The sequence below is a fragment of the Pelodiscus sinensis genome, chromosome 1 (genome assembly GCF_049634645.1).
Source record: "Pelodiscus sinensis isolate JC-2024 chromosome 1, ASM4963464v1, whole genome shotgun sequence".
Taxonomy (NCBI): Eukaryota; Metazoa; Chordata; order Testudines; family Trionychidae; genus Pelodiscus; species Pelodiscus sinensis.
In genome coordinates, this window is record NC_134711.1 from 205013153 (window position 1) to 205029326 (window position 16174).

A 16174-nucleotide genomic window follows, 5' to 3' on the forward strand; every position below is an offset into this window, starting at 1 on the left:
AAAAGGGGGAGATCAGGCAATAATGATTTAATGACCATAGATATTAAGATTCAAAAAGTTAAAGCTTTGTACCAGTAAAAATGAATTGTCAATATCCCATATCAAAATGTTGAAATTAAATATCCATAAATCATACCCTAGTAAGCTCCCAAGCAGTATTTTTCTTTATTATCTATACATTTTTATCACTGTTAGAAATGTTTTTGTTATTTGTGTGTATGATGAAAATGACACTTACCAACAAAAATCAAATTCCTTTAAGCCTAAATACTGATTATACGCCATTAGCAATTCTCAGACTGTCATGGAACACTGGCAGTTCACATGCTAGCTCCTCAACAGCTGCCTCTATGAGCATCCAAAACTCTTAATCATCATCGTCACTTGGGACCTGGGGCTATGTAAAGGCATTCTAAGTTGGTAATCCAGTTGACTACACCCACAGGCTCAGATGTGCATGTTTTAAGATTTTGGATTTCTTATTTCAGATTACTGCCTTGAAATCTCAGATCAGCCATATTAAAAGCAATTCAACTGAATCTATTGCTGTCCTGCTTCTTTCCAACTGAACTGGAAACTAACTTAAGTCCAAATTTAATTTTTAAATTAAATATTTTTTTCTTTAAAACAACAAAGTTAGAGGAGAAAAAAAAAAAAGATAGAAACGGGGACAGAGGATGTTTGGAAGGATGTTACTTTGCCTTCATAGTGAAACCCTAAGATTTCTACCAAGTAAATGTAGTATCAATTAAGTTTAAAAATAGGGAGGGAAATGAGGGGAGAGACACAAAATCCATTCCCCTCTCCACCACTCAGCCATTATATCATTACCGCTGACAGACAGTTGGAAAAGGAATGTTCACATGCACATTCTTGTTTCCACTTCTCTCAAATTGCTTTCTTTAATATCTATTTTAAAAATGGCTAAGAGAAGTTAATGAAGCAAATATATAAATTGCTCTACCCACAACCTGCTCCAATTAACTTACCACAGAAGTGTGTCTGAAAAGGAGGCTGAGGAGGTGCTTTATCCAAATAAAATCTTTGATGGACTAGAGCTGAGATAGCCATGACCTACACCAACAAAAAAAAAAGAAAGAAAGATTATGGTAACAAATACTCTTATATGAATCTTATTTACATCAGGTTAACAGCATCAAATAGCCCCTTCCCTGTATCGCTTTACTTGCTTTTGAGCAGCCTCTTCCAATTGCTCCTCCTTTTTCAAAAAAGGCAACTTTCAGCTGCAAACTGATGAAGTTTTCAGCATTTTTTATGGATCTTGAGTAGCAGAAGCTACCATTCAAGAAATGCTACTACTTGATTTTGCTATTAAACATAGAACCAGATGGAGACAGGAAACCCCACTTCATGAGGGATTCTGATATTTCTATATCTGGTTGGTGAAGTTCTTCCAATTACTAATTTTTATTTAGCATATGCCATAGGAAAAATCAAACTCATTAACAAAGCTCATTATTTACCTCATTCTGGTGAGTTTTCACATTCTGAATTGTCTTCATGCTGAGACACATGATCACAAGAGGAGGAGGTGGAGGAGGATCTTTAAGTACATTCACCAAGTCAGGTTTCAGTGCTGCTGCCTCCACCTTACACCAACTGAAAGGCTGAGTCAAGAGCTCTATGGAAACAAATAAGCCACTTTACCAGAACAATGAGATCATGATTGGGAAAAAAATAATGGTTACTTTACAATAACTGGTTCTCAGAGCCATTTTGTCCATATGAATCCCTCTCTACATGCCCATGTAAGATAAAAATAATCTAATGACAGCATTTGTTGGACTGCAACAGTGTCATGCATGTCCGCACGTCCCCAAACTATGGGCAAAAAAGCCATGATAATTTGTCATTTCCCTCACTAAGGCCGTGTCCAGACTCAGGGGTTTTTTCGGGAAAAGTAGCCTTTTCCCGAAAAAACTTCCCCTGCGTCCAGACTCAAGCCGCGTTCTTTCGAAATTATTTCGAAAGAACGCGGCTTTTCTTTCGATGGCGGTAAACCTCATTTCACGAGGAAGAACGCCTTCTTTCGAAAGCTCCTCTTTTGAAAGAAGGCGTTCTTGAATGTAAAGAGGCCGTCTTCGAAAGAGAGCATCCAGACTCGCTGGGTGCTCTTTCGAAAAAGCGGATTTCTCTTTCGAAAGATCCGCCTGCAGTCTAGACGCGATCTTTCGAAAGAGGCTCTTTCGAAAGATGCTTTCGAAAGAGCCTCTTTCGAAAGAAGCCTGCAGTCTAGACATAGCCTGAGAATCTCAATTTAAGGGAGACTCTGAAAAAACAGGGAAGGAGGGCAAATTGTAGTAGCCTCACAGAGGAAACATCCTGAAAAAACACAGTTACTACAAGGTAAGCAACTGTTTCAATTTTTTGAACATTTGCCCATTTGGCTACCTGGGGGGAGGGATAGCTTGGTGGTTTGTGCATTGGCCTTCTAAACCCAGGGTTGCAAGTTCAATCCTTGCAGAGCCCATTTAGGGATTTGGGGCAAAAATGTGTCAGGGATGGTGCTTGGTCCTACTACAAAGACAGGGGACTAGACTCAATGACCTTTCAAGGTCCCTTCCAGCTCCAGGAGGTAGGCAATCTCCAATAATTTTATACCACCTCTAGGGTACTGCTTGACAGTCCCGTATCTGGAAGATGGGATTGAGGAGTCCTCACTTCCACTAACTAATTAGCAATTTTAAATCATTGCCCTCCCAAACTTGGGATCTGTTCATGTACCCAGGTCAAGGATATAACTGTTTAACTGAAGCAAGGAAACTATTTCAAATGGCTGCCTTGCAGTTCTGCAATATTGTGACACTTCCTTGTCTGCATGCTAAACAAGCCTGAGCACTACTCCTATGACTTGTGATATTTAGAGAAAAAGGAATATCAGCCATATGACAGAAGAATGAAATTGGCTAAATGGATCATTTAGTGTTTTTCTGGGAAAAAATGGCATGTCCCCTGGAACCACTACTTCTAGCAACAAAAAAAGGCAAGAGTATTATTTAATCAAGGGCTTTGTCCTAATCAGGTAACAGCAAAACCTTCAGTGCATCCAAAATATGAAGTTGCTTCTCCTCTGATGTGTGATTTTGGAAGGAAAAAGGGGCAGATTAATAGATTCATTTAAAATGAAAGTTTGAAACAAGTTTAGGAGTCAATTTATGATGCCTTCTCAACACCTTATCTCTTTGGAATGTTGGCAAGGAGGTTGGCCATGAGAATTTGACATTAAATTACTTAATATTGTACTTTTGAGCCTTTCCTTTGAACTCTCTTCTGATTACTCTGTGCTAGCTTACCCTTTTTTCTGATGCAGCAGGGATGACAGAAAGCTATCTTGAGAGTGAGGGTGAGTCTAGACAGCAGCACTACTTCGGGATACTTCCGGTATCCCGAAATAGCCTTTTCCATGTCTTCACAGTGTGCCCATTATTTCAAAATAGCTTTCAAAATAACAGGCGTACTATTCCAACATCCCTGTAAACCTCGTGGCACAAGGATTAAGGGAATAGCAGCTTATTTCAAAATTTTGCACTGTGTACACAGTGCCAAATATCAAATTTCAAAATTAACTTGAAATAAGCTATGCAATTTGCATAGCTCAAACTGCATAGCTTATTTCGAGCTAAGGGTGCAGCATAGACACACCCTCAGGGAACTTCAAATTCTCATGGCTAAACCTCCTTGCACAATATTCCACAGAGATAAGGTGGTGTTGAGAAGCCATCATAAATTGACTCCTAAATCCTCTCACTCCCAGGAGAAGCAGGGAAGACATTTATTATTTATTACATTCTCAGAAGGGTCACGGAAGAAAGATGGGGAAGGGAATGGAGAAACAGCAGAGCTTGGAATTGCATAGCATACCTACAGAAAAATTCTAATACCCATTTATTGTTGGCTATTTCAGTCCAAACATGATACAATAGTAAAAGGTATCCAAAGACAGGATTTAGAGATGGTTCTAGTCTGACTAGGTTGTGATGCTTGTCAAACCTTTATGTCAAACCTGGTGTTTCAAGGATGTGGTTGGTGACTATAGCAGGAAGGCTCACTGGAGCATACATGGGTTTCGTCTTCATAAAAGCACAAGAACATATGCATAGCTATGCTGTGTCAGAGCAAAGGTCCATCTAGCCCAGTATCCTGTCCTTTGACAATGGATAATGCCAGGTGCCCCAGGGAGAATGAGCAGAACCAGTAATCACCAAGTGATCCGCTCTCTGTTGCCTATTCCCAGCTTCTGACAAACAGAACTAGGGACACCATCCCTGCCCACCTCAGAAGATAATTAGTAGCCCATTGTTAAGAGTACACAGACACGATGGTCTGAGATTGAAATTGCTGAGTATTTCAGATGTCATGTGGTTTTGGAGTCTCTCAGAGAATGCAACATTTCATCTGCTCAACTGCTAAATAAGTCTGTACTCTCAAAGGGAAATTCTTCCATGATGTTCTGTGATCGCTTTTGTGATGCATGACGCATGACTTGTCAAGTCATTAAGCCTCTCCACTGTAGCTGCCATAAGCCACAGATAAAGCTGCAGTGTGAAAAAAGTCTGTAGCCACTTGTAGAGATGATTTTGCCACCAGTTGCTATTCAAAGATTATGACATTTAACTTCTCCTTCACTTCTGAAGGAAGCATGTTCACAAAAAGAAATTACTTGTCCCATACTAAAAAGTCATACTAAATGAACAATGCTCAATAATTTCTATATGTAACTGAAGCAAAGTGCAGGAATTAACTTTGCTTCAAGAGTGAGCAAACTTTCTGAAGACTATTTTCAGGAGTAGCATATGCTAGGCCTGGCTAGCTACTTTGGCCCATAGGACCAGAGATATATAAAATGGCTTGAAAGCTCCTCTATGAAATTTAGCATCTTCTCTCCTCGCCACCCTTGCTTTGGAGTTGGACAAGGATATCACATGTCAGCCAAAGATCGTTAGCTGGCTCCAAAATGCTTTTGTTTATGCACCTTGCTAAACTGCCCAAAGAGAAGAAAGCAAAATAATTTATGGGCCTTCTCCACAATCACAGAGATCTCAATTTCTAAGGCATCAACAATTCAAGATAGCAGCTGTTAGAAAGCTTTGCAATATCTGGAGCTGGTATGAGGGCCAAAGAGACTACCCTTCACAGGACATGATGATGTATATTTGGGAGAAGTTGAAGAGTAAAGGTCCTGTGATACGGGACCTGACTCAGCTTCATCCACTGCCATCCCTGAGAACTTCCACGGGCGGTCTTGAAACTAAGGTCACTGAAGGAGCCTTTCTACATCCGCGCAACAGTTGGGAAGAGATCCCTTCTAAAGACTCTGGAAAGTGCACCCCCACGAGCCCATAGTGGAATGCATATGGTTAGCTATTTAGGATACAGTTGGCTATGCCCCTCCCAATCACATGTTGGGTAAGCTGTGGTTCTGAAATGAGCATTTCTGGTCTATATAGGGGTGAAACATCTCCTAATCTTGGAGAGCGACGAGTTGAAGGATTCCAGTGGCCCCGGGTAGGGAATGAGGTGTGGTGAGGAAAAGCTCTCTTCTGTCTCTAGTGCTGATCTCTCATTCCATGACCATGCCAGGAACTTTGACATTTGAGTCAGTGCCAGATAAAGCTTCGGGTACAGCTAGACTGAAGGGTTTTTTTGGGATACTGGAGATATCCCGAAAAAAAAACTCAGCTGCATCCGGGGAACACATTTGCTCTTCGGCTTTTTTTTTTTGGCGGAAGAGCAAATGCGCTCTTTTGGAAGCCCCTATATTCCTCTTTCCGAAAGAGGGTTTTTTTTTCCCGAAACTTGGCCCAGTCTAGATGGGCCAAATTTCAGAAAAGCCTCTTTCGACAAAAGTATCAGAAAAAGATCCACAAAATGAGGAGCACATATTGCGTATCTTTTTCCAATCGATCGTTGCAGTCCAGCCGTAACCATTCTCAGTAGAAAAAAATTGTACAGGAGAAGAGAACTTCCATCACCAATAACTGAATAATGAGAACAATTGTTTGTTCCTCAGTTGACAGTGTCAGTATTTAGAGGATTCCATATCAGATGTATGGACTAGACTAGAGAAAGCTGAACCAGTATTTAAATGTCAGGGCAAGCCAGAATCTACCTCGTCCCTGAGACTCCACCCATTTCTTCAGGCTCCGCTCTCTCCAAACCTACCCATTGCTAATAGAAACTCAACATTAATTACATAATTACACCCGAGACATTCTGCTAGTGCTGCAGCTAGGGAGAACAGTTTAATTTAAATTATTAAACAGATTAAGCATTTTAACTTTCTCAGGTTAGTACATCAAACGTCATTTTAAACAAAGTAAAATATTATGTCCAACAAAAAGATTTCAATGTTTTCTTTATTTATGGCAGGGGGTGGGAAATCTTTTTTGGGGTTGGGGGGGGCCACTGACCCACAGAATAATCAGTTGGAGAAAACACAAGTGAGAAGCAAAAACAACTCCTCCCAAAACCCCCAACCTTCACTGATGTGGCCCCCAACTGAGACACCTCACTTTTCTGGCACTCCAGCCCACACAGGATGATGGGAAGGGACAGGGAGGACTGAAGTTCAGGGCTTCCCATAGGCCAGATTTACTTTTCTGGGGTTCCAGAGTTAGTGGATTTTGTGGACCCCCTTAGGCTCTGGGGTGGGAACAAAAATGAGGAATTCAATGTGTGAGACAGGGCTGCCATTGAGTGGGATAGTGATACAGAATCTGGGCGGGAAGTGGGGTGTAGGCCAGGGTGAGGAGGGCAGAGTCTGGAAGAGAGTTTGGTGGCAGGCGAGGATGAGGGGTAGGGGTACAAGAGGGAGTTTGGGAGCAGAAGGGGCCTGGGGGTATGTCTACACTACCCTCCTAGTTCGAACTAGGAGCGTAATGTATGCATACCGCACTTGCTAATGAAGCCCGGGATTTGAATTTCCCGGGCTTCATTAGCATAAGCGGGGAGCCGCCATTTTTAAATCCCCGCTGCTTCGAACCCCGTGTAGCGCGGCTACACGGGGCTCGAACTAGGTAGTTCGGACTAGGGTGCCTATTCCGAACTACCGGTACACCTCGTTTCACGAGGAGTAACGGTAGTTCGGAATAGGACCCTAGTCCGAACTACCTAGTTCGAGCCCCGTGTAGCCGCGCTACACGGGGTTCGAAGCAGCGGGGATTTAAAAATGGCGGCTCCCCGCTTATGCTAATGAAGCCCGGGAAATTCAAATCCCGGGCTTCATTAGCAAGTGCGGTATGCATACATTACCCCGCTAGTTCGAACTAGCGGGGTAGTGTAGACATACCCTGGGAGAGTAACACAGAAAAGGTGAAAAGGTGAGAATGCAGCCAAATAGCTAATTGGGGACAGAGGCAAAGAAGTAGGGAGTAAAGGAATGTGCAGCTTCTGCAAAGTAAAATTGTATCCACCCCACCCCCCCGCGCGCGCGCGAACACACACACACACACACACACACACACACACACACACACACACACACACACACCTACCTTCCTTCAGTCCCATGATCCCCACCCCAGCCTGATCCCCTGCATCAACCCATTCCCGGGGCTACCCAGGGCTGGCTCCAGCCCAGCCGGGGGCAGCAAGGCACTGGGGAAGGGGCTCCCCAACCCCACACACAGCCCATGGGGAATAGCGTGGCATGGCCCAGTCCCCCAGCACACCATGTGTGCTGGCGGCCCAGTCCTGGCTCTGCGGGGCAAGCCCAGCCCTGCCTCCTCCTGGGGCAAGAGACAAGAGACAGGGACATACCGTGCCTCTCCTCTCCTCCCCTCCCCCCAGCCAGCACTTCAGCCCAACTGCAGCACGATGCAGCCTTGGTGGGTTGAACCCACGGCCAGCTGGCTGGGCAGCTGCCCCTCTTTGCTTCACCCAGATGCTCACAGAACTAAGGCTGCATCACACTACAACTGGGCTGGATCAAAGAGAGGCAGCTGCAGCAATCGACACCTAGGGAGGCCACAATCGACCATCGATCGCGATCAACCAGTTGGTGACCTCCATTTTAGTATAACAAGTGACATTCTGTGACACCAGGGCCCAAAGAGCACAAAACAAACTGAGTTCACAGAACTGGGGGGACAGAGGAGAGGAATGCACAGGGGGAAATTAACTCAAGAGTTGTCAATGCTGAAAATAGACCAATTGGGCAAATCTATGCTTGACTCTCAGAATAAATTGCATTCTAACAGGTCATGCTTATGAAAGCTTAAAACATCGCTTCTCATAATAATGCCCTCCAGGACTTCTAATACAAAAGAAGTCACTAGCTAGAACTATAGTGGTCAACTCATCTCCCACTCCAAATTTATTTTTCCAATTTTTTTCCACAATCTATTATGTATGTGACATGAAAATCCTCTTACGTGGATTTTTTATTTCCAGCCAGCTTGGTCCTTTGATTTTCCTGCTCATCAAGAGAAGTTCCAGACTAGAAGTGTTAGTTCCAAATACATGAGAAAACGTCTCTCCTTTCAGATCTTGTGGAAGCCGGGGGAATTCAGCCTGCCATAATTAAAAGAAAGAGAAAAGCCATTGTATTAAAAAAAAGCAGCAGTATAAACAAACCACACCGTCCTGAACCATGTCAATTTTACAAGCGAAACCCCATCACATCAGAATATTGTAGCAACCCGAGTATCAAACTATTGCTTTAATGTCTACAAACATCAATTTTACCAATGAAAAAAGTATTCCCATCAGTAACTGAATTTGAATTAGGCTTGTTATAAACTAGCCAATAATAAATAAAACCAATTACTGTTTGCTGGTTTGAAGATCTTTACATATTTTGACATATGTTGACAATTTGTGTTTTAATGGTTTATAAAGCTTTAAGTTTTTGAAACTCAATATTTACTGTAATTAGACAACTATCTACCCTCCTCAATTTTCCATAACTGTGAAAATTTAAATAGAAAAAATGCTTAAAAATAAACCCACATTATCTGTTGAAATTAATAACAAACAAACAAACAAATCAAAACTGGAATTCTACAAACCTACACATAAATCAAGAAACTGATCCAAAAATGTATATGCCAAATTCTGTGCCCCTAAGGGAAACAGGAGTGTGCTGGCATCAGCCATGACCCTGATAACTCAACATTTTCAATATAGAAAATGCTTAAATAAACACTGCAAGTTAATTATATAGTTTTATGCATCTGACAGCTTCCCAGCTACATCCACTGCTCACAAACCAATAAGAATTGAATGCTCCTGAAGGGCTAAAGCTGCATTTTGGGCAGCTAACATCCATTTACTTCACCCTCTGATATGACCTTAATACCTGCAAAGTGGCTGAACACATTAAGATGGTGCCTTTAATGTTCCCTTCTCAGCAATTAACAAAAGATAGTTAGAAGGAAATACTGTCAGTTTGAAATCTAGTCAATTTTTTTTTAAATGACTCAAATTAGATGTTCCCAGAGGGTCTCTGAGACAGGGATAGAAACATGTGCGTCTGTCACTGCATTTCCCTCATTTCTGAAGAATATTCTTCCAGTCTCAGAGTTTCACGAAATGCCCATACAAACGGTGAAACTGGCTCCACACAAATGCTCTGCTATCACAATACATGTCAGCATATGCCATATTTTAGGGCTGGGAATAGTCCCATGTCAGTACTTAAAAGTTACACAGGCTTAAATAAATTATTTAACTGAGGCTGAAGACACAGAAACAAACAAAAAACTAAAAAACAAAGTAAGTCCAATTAAACAGGAATAAATATTAATGAAAGACATTTTTGTCTTAACTCCCTCATGGTTTATTTTTTGGGAGTGCAACTAACACTGAGATACATAGAAAGCTTTAGTAGATCTATGATAAATGGATTGAAAATATTTTAGTTATTCACTTTGGCTGTGTCTACGCTGGGCCACTTATTCCGGAAAATCAGCCGCTTTTCCGGAATAAGCTGCGAGCTGTCTACACTAGCCCTTGAATTTCCGGAAAAGCAATGACGCTCTACTGTATAAAATCAGCCGCTATTCCGGAAAAACTATTCTGCTCCCACTCGGGCATAAATCCTTATTCCGGAACACTGTTCCGGAAAAGGGCCAGTGTAGACAGCCCAGAAGTCTTTTCCGGAAAAAAGCCCAGATCGCGAAAATGGCGATCGGGGCTCTTTTCCGGAAAAGCGCGTCTACATTGGCCACAGACGCTTTTCCGGAAAAAGGGCTTTTCCGGAAAAGCAGCCTACCAATGTAGACGCTCCTTTTCCGGAAAAACTGAAAACGGAATAGTATTCAGTTTTAAGCATTTCCGGAAATTCATGCCAGTGTAAACACAGCCTACCAGTTTCATTGTGAAGAAGTAGCTGTAGCAGGGACTGGCCAGCCCGTGAATGATAGAACAAAAATGAAAAAATAAGCTCCAAATCACAAAAATGTAAAAATAAAAAACGAAGAGTTTATATTTTACGAAGTTGGGATAGCCATACATTTTAAAGGAAAAAATTCTGTTAATATGTATTTTTGTAAATAATATGAAGTTCAATAGAACTAACTAATCCAGTGATGAGAATACTAGTCAGATTAGCTTTACTCACCGAGTACCTAACTTCTAGGTAGTCAGACTTTATTGGAACATCTGGGATCTCAAAAGCATAATTCTTTTCTATTTTCTATGAAAAAAATAGAATTTGAGTATTATATGCAGCATACGTTGATAATTAAAAAAAAAAATCAGTGTATTTAATATTATTTCTTCCCCACAGAAGAAACAGAGAAATAAAACCCACCCAAACACACGACAAACACTCATTTGTCTGCTCTCATATTGCTCTCTTCACAGCAGCTAGGACCTAGTTAATATTTTTAAATGGTTAAAAAAAGTTGCTACTGTCCCTGTATCAAGAGATCATGCTGCTGACCTTTTATTGATATCCTACCATTTATCTCATTTGCTTTGATTAAAAATTCATCTCATTAAAATTTTGTTCTATACTAGGGATGTTAGTTCTATACTAGGGAATTTGCGCAGGGTGACAGGCGGAAGCTGGTCTATGACGGGAACAGCCTCTGTGAGCGGTGAGCTTGGGCTTGAAAGCTGGTGCCTCACATCAGTTCCCACCTGTCCCCCTCACTCTCCGTTCTGCTGCCTATCAGGCAGAAATGCAGGGCTGGGGGGAGAGGGCAAGCAGATCTGGTGCTCATGGGGAGCCAACTTGACATCCCTATTCTATACTAGGCACACTTCCAAAACTCCCCTTCAGTTCGTTATTCTGAACTTCAGAATGAGTCAGACAGTCACTGCATAGCTGTTACAGAAGAACATGCATGCACGCACGCATGCACAGGTTATGCCTTTGCCTTTACCACGCCACACACCATGGCTATCCACTGAAAATTTTCTACCCATCTAAAACAGAAATATAGGAATGGGACTGCAATGTGTATGCACAATAGAAACAAACCTTGGATCTGAACTTCATGATCTTGTATTTTACAGCAATCTGGTCATTAAATTCTTGATACATATTCATCATAGTCACAGGATTCTCTGTCACTTTACCAGAAGTCAGGTCCATTTGCTTTAAAAAGAGTCAGATTAAATTACTTCATGTATAGAGAATGACAAAAAGCATCCAGAAAACTCCAAAAATTAGCAAAATACAGTTGTTATGGGTCAGCTGATATCCAATCAAAGCTTATGGCACCAAAAATAAATGAGTCCACAGAAAAATAAAACGTATAAAATACTTCTTAAAGCAGAGGACTTTAAAACCTAACATGGTAAGCAGATCACCTAAAAAGACTGCTGCTATTAGTTCCAGTTAAAGGAACTGCCCCTTTTTCTAGACTTATCATTACTGCATGAAAATCAGCAATATTCTACTCTGCATTTCACAGAATGAATATCACATGTGCAATGATCAGCACAACATGTTTTTGCATGTAAACAAGTCAGAAGGTATTTTCTCTCAATAGCTTTCCATCAGCAGCCCATTGAACTTACCATCTCACGTGGCAGTAGATAGATAGTTCTCTCAATATTTTTCACAGTCACACAACAGCTGACATAGGTCTCGGCTGATTCAATCCACACTTTACCAAATAGAAATACTACACCTAAAAAGGAGAAAAGAAGAAAAGATTAGAAATTAAGAAACCAAAAATTCTCAAAGAAGTTGCCAGCAGAAAAGCTGCAACTTTAAGTAGAACTAAAAAAGATTAATTCATTCACAGAACCAAAGTAATTTCCAACTTCTAGTCCTTGAGAACTCCATCTGCTCTAGTCAGTGGTCTACAATAGCAGCTCTCAAAATGTGGGTCAGGATCCAAAGTGGTAATAAAGAGAATGGTGAAGTTAGGGGGAACAACTGGAAGTTGGTAGAACTTACATCAGCATCCCTTAGAGAGGGAGTGCAACAGTATAGGGGGACAACTTCGGGACGATCTTAAATTCTGGGTGTCCAGGTAACAAGTGTAGCCAAGATAGATTTTATACCAGTCTTTTCTTTTTATTGTGGACCTTGTCGCAATATCCTCATTTAGATCACCACAAAATTAAAGTATAATGAATAAACTATAATGCACACTCAATGCAATTCCACCTTTGAAACATTTGGAAGCTGAAGCGAGTAGAGTCCTGCAGTCCACTTAAGTAGACTTGTAAGATGGGAGCACATTACACCAGTGTTATTACTTGGACTGGCTTTCAATAAGCTTCAATTTGGTTTTAACTAGGCTTGGAAGGATTAGATTTTTATTGGTAAGTGTCAATTTCTCTCACACACCCCCACATACACCCTACCTCATTCACCCACACAAATACTCCAATTGATAATGGTAGAAATTTAAGAAAATTGCTGCTCAATTACTTAAGAGTTCAGTTTAAGGATGTCTATTCTGTATATTCTGGCATGTGATGTCAGCAATTTAGGCTTTAACGGTTAAATGAAGCCTTAACTTTTTATGAATCTCAGTATCTACCATCATTCAGTAAGGGCTCGTCTACACTGGCCCCTTTTCCGGAAGGGGCATGTTAATTTCAGCTATCGTAGTAGGGAAATCCGCAGGGGATTTAAATATCCCCCACGGCATTTAAATAAAAATGTCCGCCGCTTTTTTCCGGCGTTTAGAAAAGCCGGAAAAGAGCGTCTACACTGGCCCCGATCCTCCGGAAAAAGCGCCCTTTTCCGGAGGCTCTTATTCCTACTTCAAAGAGCCTCCGGAAAAGGGCGCTTTTTCCGGAGGATCGGGGCCAGTGTAGACGCTCTTTTCCGGCTTTTTTAAAAGCCGGAAAAAAGCGGCGGACATTTTTATTTAAATGCCGCGGGGGATATTTAAATTCCCCGCGCATTTCCCTACTACGACTCATGAAATTTACATGCCCCTTCCGGAAAAGGGGCCAGTGTAGACGTAGCCTAAGTGTCTGACTCTCCCTATTGTCTGGCGCTCTTCCCATGATTTCCCAAAACAATCAAAATTTAAATTAAGAAAAAAAATACTTCAAAACACAAATATATTTACCTGTCCAAAATTCTAATCAGCCTAGTTTTAACCTATAAACAAAAAATATCCTCCTCCCCCCACCAACAATATACTGCAGAGATCAAAGGTGTTTGATCTGGACCTCCTTCATAAATAAACAATTTCTGAGGGGTCTTCAATTTCAGGACTTGCTCACCCCATTGATCTATCAAAGTCCAGATTCACTTATTCTCCCACCCCCTTTGTTAAGCCTTTATTAGGGGCGTGGGCTAAATCAGAGAGATTTTATGAGTAGTTCTTTGCTTATTCCTAGTTTTTTAAGCGAAGGACAAGTGCCCAGAGCAGTAGAGGGACACCTATTTCTTCACATTTTTAAAATAGAATACAGCCTTCTAATACTCTCCCAGATACAGTTAAAGAAAAACAGTTAACTTCAAAACTTAAAAATGATTTTAGAGTCTTATTTATCTTGCAATCAAGCTACAGTACTTACATTTCAAGCAATGTATTTGATATTGTTTATGCCCCATTTCCCATAAAGATCATGAAACTGTTAAACAAAAACTAAATGCCAAAAATTATACCCTCCACACTGCACTACTAATTTAAAGTAGGTGCAATCTATTATTCAACTTTGAAATGTCATGAAGACAGGCTAACTCTTTTCATATGCAAGAAAAATAAATTTTCATAATTATGTTCCATTCAGCAACCATTGACTTACAAGCCAAGATACAAAAGAAAAACAATAGCAGAGTCTTTAAGAGTAGCTATTTTATATTAGAAATCATTGATTTCACCAAGGTTCCAGTGATCACTAGCTGCTCTCATCAGGAAGCTTTTGAATGCACTCAGCATACAAAGAGCCCTACTTATATTTAACCCCTTGGCACCACAAGTTAAGAAAGGTGTAACTGCAAAACGCTTTAGACTTAGCACTTGGAACATTAGTCCAAAGCCTCCACAAACTGATATTTTTCCTCTACCACTAACAGCATGCATGAGTGTGATATGCATAGAAGACAGAAACTAAAGCACTAGAGCGATGAAATAAATGAGAGAGGACCCAGGAGTTTTGCCATAGCTTTATGAAGACATTTACACAACAAACACCTATTCCACAACCAATCCGCCTCCTCTCCTCCAACTCATGTGACTTGTAATACAGAAACAGGTTTATCAGAACCTAGGAAACTAAATTCATGGTCTAATAAGGATTTCTGATTCTATTTTGAAAAGTAAGGGGGCAGCACATTTAACTATTGCACACTTAGCCAAGAAGTCAGAGACATCAACTCATTCCCAATACACAGAGGTAACACATGTCAGCACGTTTCTCTAGATTTAAAAAGCACTAACAGCCTTTTCCTTCCCAACACTGTACCAGATCACACACAACAGATGAGACTTTCATTTTGTCAACTGATTATATCATGCAGAGAGAGGAATAAACTCCTGTAAGTTACAAAGCAGCTTTCAGGGGAAAATTTTTAATAGGTATACCAGGCAACCAGGCACCCCTTGGGCTCCTTTGAAAATCCCAGCCTTCGCGGCTACCATACATTGAAAAGGATGAGAGTTACTTTATCTCTAACTGTGTAGATACCTGGTTGACTATACTGATCTTCATAAGCATCCAGCCAATAAAACCTAAAGACTTGATCACCGTCTTCCCCATTCACTAGTGGCAGGCAACTGGGGTCCACTTGAACTTCTGAAGCAACTAAGTCAATTTCGTCATTATCTATTCTGTTCCAACAGGACATGTCCGGGAGAGAAGAACTTCTGTAAGTATTGAAAAACAAATGGATAAGATCATATGTTTACTACAACCATAACTGTTGAGAAGACATGACTCAAGCTCGGTCACTCTAACTAAGGATGTTAAGTATCAGTTAACTGACTACTCAAGCAATTGATGGAATTTCCATCGACTACTCGACTAGTCGATAGGCACTTCCACATTCCTCCTTCGAAACGTATCGCTCTTGTACATTGCAAAGGAGGAATGTGGAACTCCACGTGGAGCCCGAGGCCAGTGGAAGTCCCGCTGACTCCAAGCTGCACGGGGTGTGCCAGCTTTGAAATGTACAAGAGTTCCTTGCTGACCCTGAGCTCAATGCTGTGCTGCGGATTTGAAATGCCGTGCAGAGCTGGGGTCAATTGGGGACTCCCCAGCTGATCCCAGGTTCCCTGCAGCATTTCAGCAGAACCCGGGATCAGCTGGGGATCAGCTGTGCAGCGCTGCCCTTTTAATGCTGCCACTTTGAAGTATCCCCTTTCCCCTCCGTTTGCTGCCGGCAGGGAAGACTCGACTAGTCAACTGACTATCCGATAAGCTTTTGCTTATCAGATAGTCGACTAGTCCTTAACCCCAACTAGCAAACACAATTATAGCTCTCTATAAATCTAACAGAACAGAACAGAAGAACCTAAAAACGGCCATACTGGGTCAGACCAATGGACCAACTAACCCAGTATCCTGTCTGCTGACAGTGGCCAATACCAGATGCCTCAGATGGAGGGAACACAGCAGATAATCCACACGTGATCCCTCTCCTGTCACCCAGGCACTAAAAGTTGCTTTAGTTAGTCAGACCCACCAGCCATGTAAGTTAGCAGTTTGTAGGAGTGCCTTCTACTATAAGCTATCTGGGATGGGACAGAATCACTACGTGTTTCTGTGAAGCACCTTGTCAAACTAT

At 41.4% G+C, this 16174-nt stretch overlaps 1 protein-coding gene across 3 annotated transcripts in view; it reads right to left on the reverse strand.

Moving 5' to 3' along the window:
- The window catches only part of POLA1 (DNA polymerase alpha 1, catalytic subunit), a 317285-nt gene that overhangs the window by 275089 nt on the left and 26022 nt on the right, over positions 1-16174 (reverse strand). For all 3 annotated transcript variants that reach the window (XM_075913285.1, XM_075913286.1, XM_075913287.1), the window contains exons 10-16: positions 15076-15254; positions 11992-12104; positions 11450-11566; positions 10583-10657; positions 8394-8532; positions 1485-1642; positions 990-1074 (exon numbers count right to left, since the gene is read on the reverse strand). In XM_075913285.1, coding sequence (XP_075769400.1) covers positions 990-1074; positions 1485-1642; positions 8394-8532; positions 10583-10657; positions 11450-11566; positions 11992-12104; positions 15076-15254 — 866 coding nt within the window. The remainder of the gene's footprint in view (positions 1-989; positions 1075-1484; positions 1643-8393; positions 8533-10582; positions 10658-11449; positions 11567-11991; positions 12105-15075; positions 15255-16174) is intronic.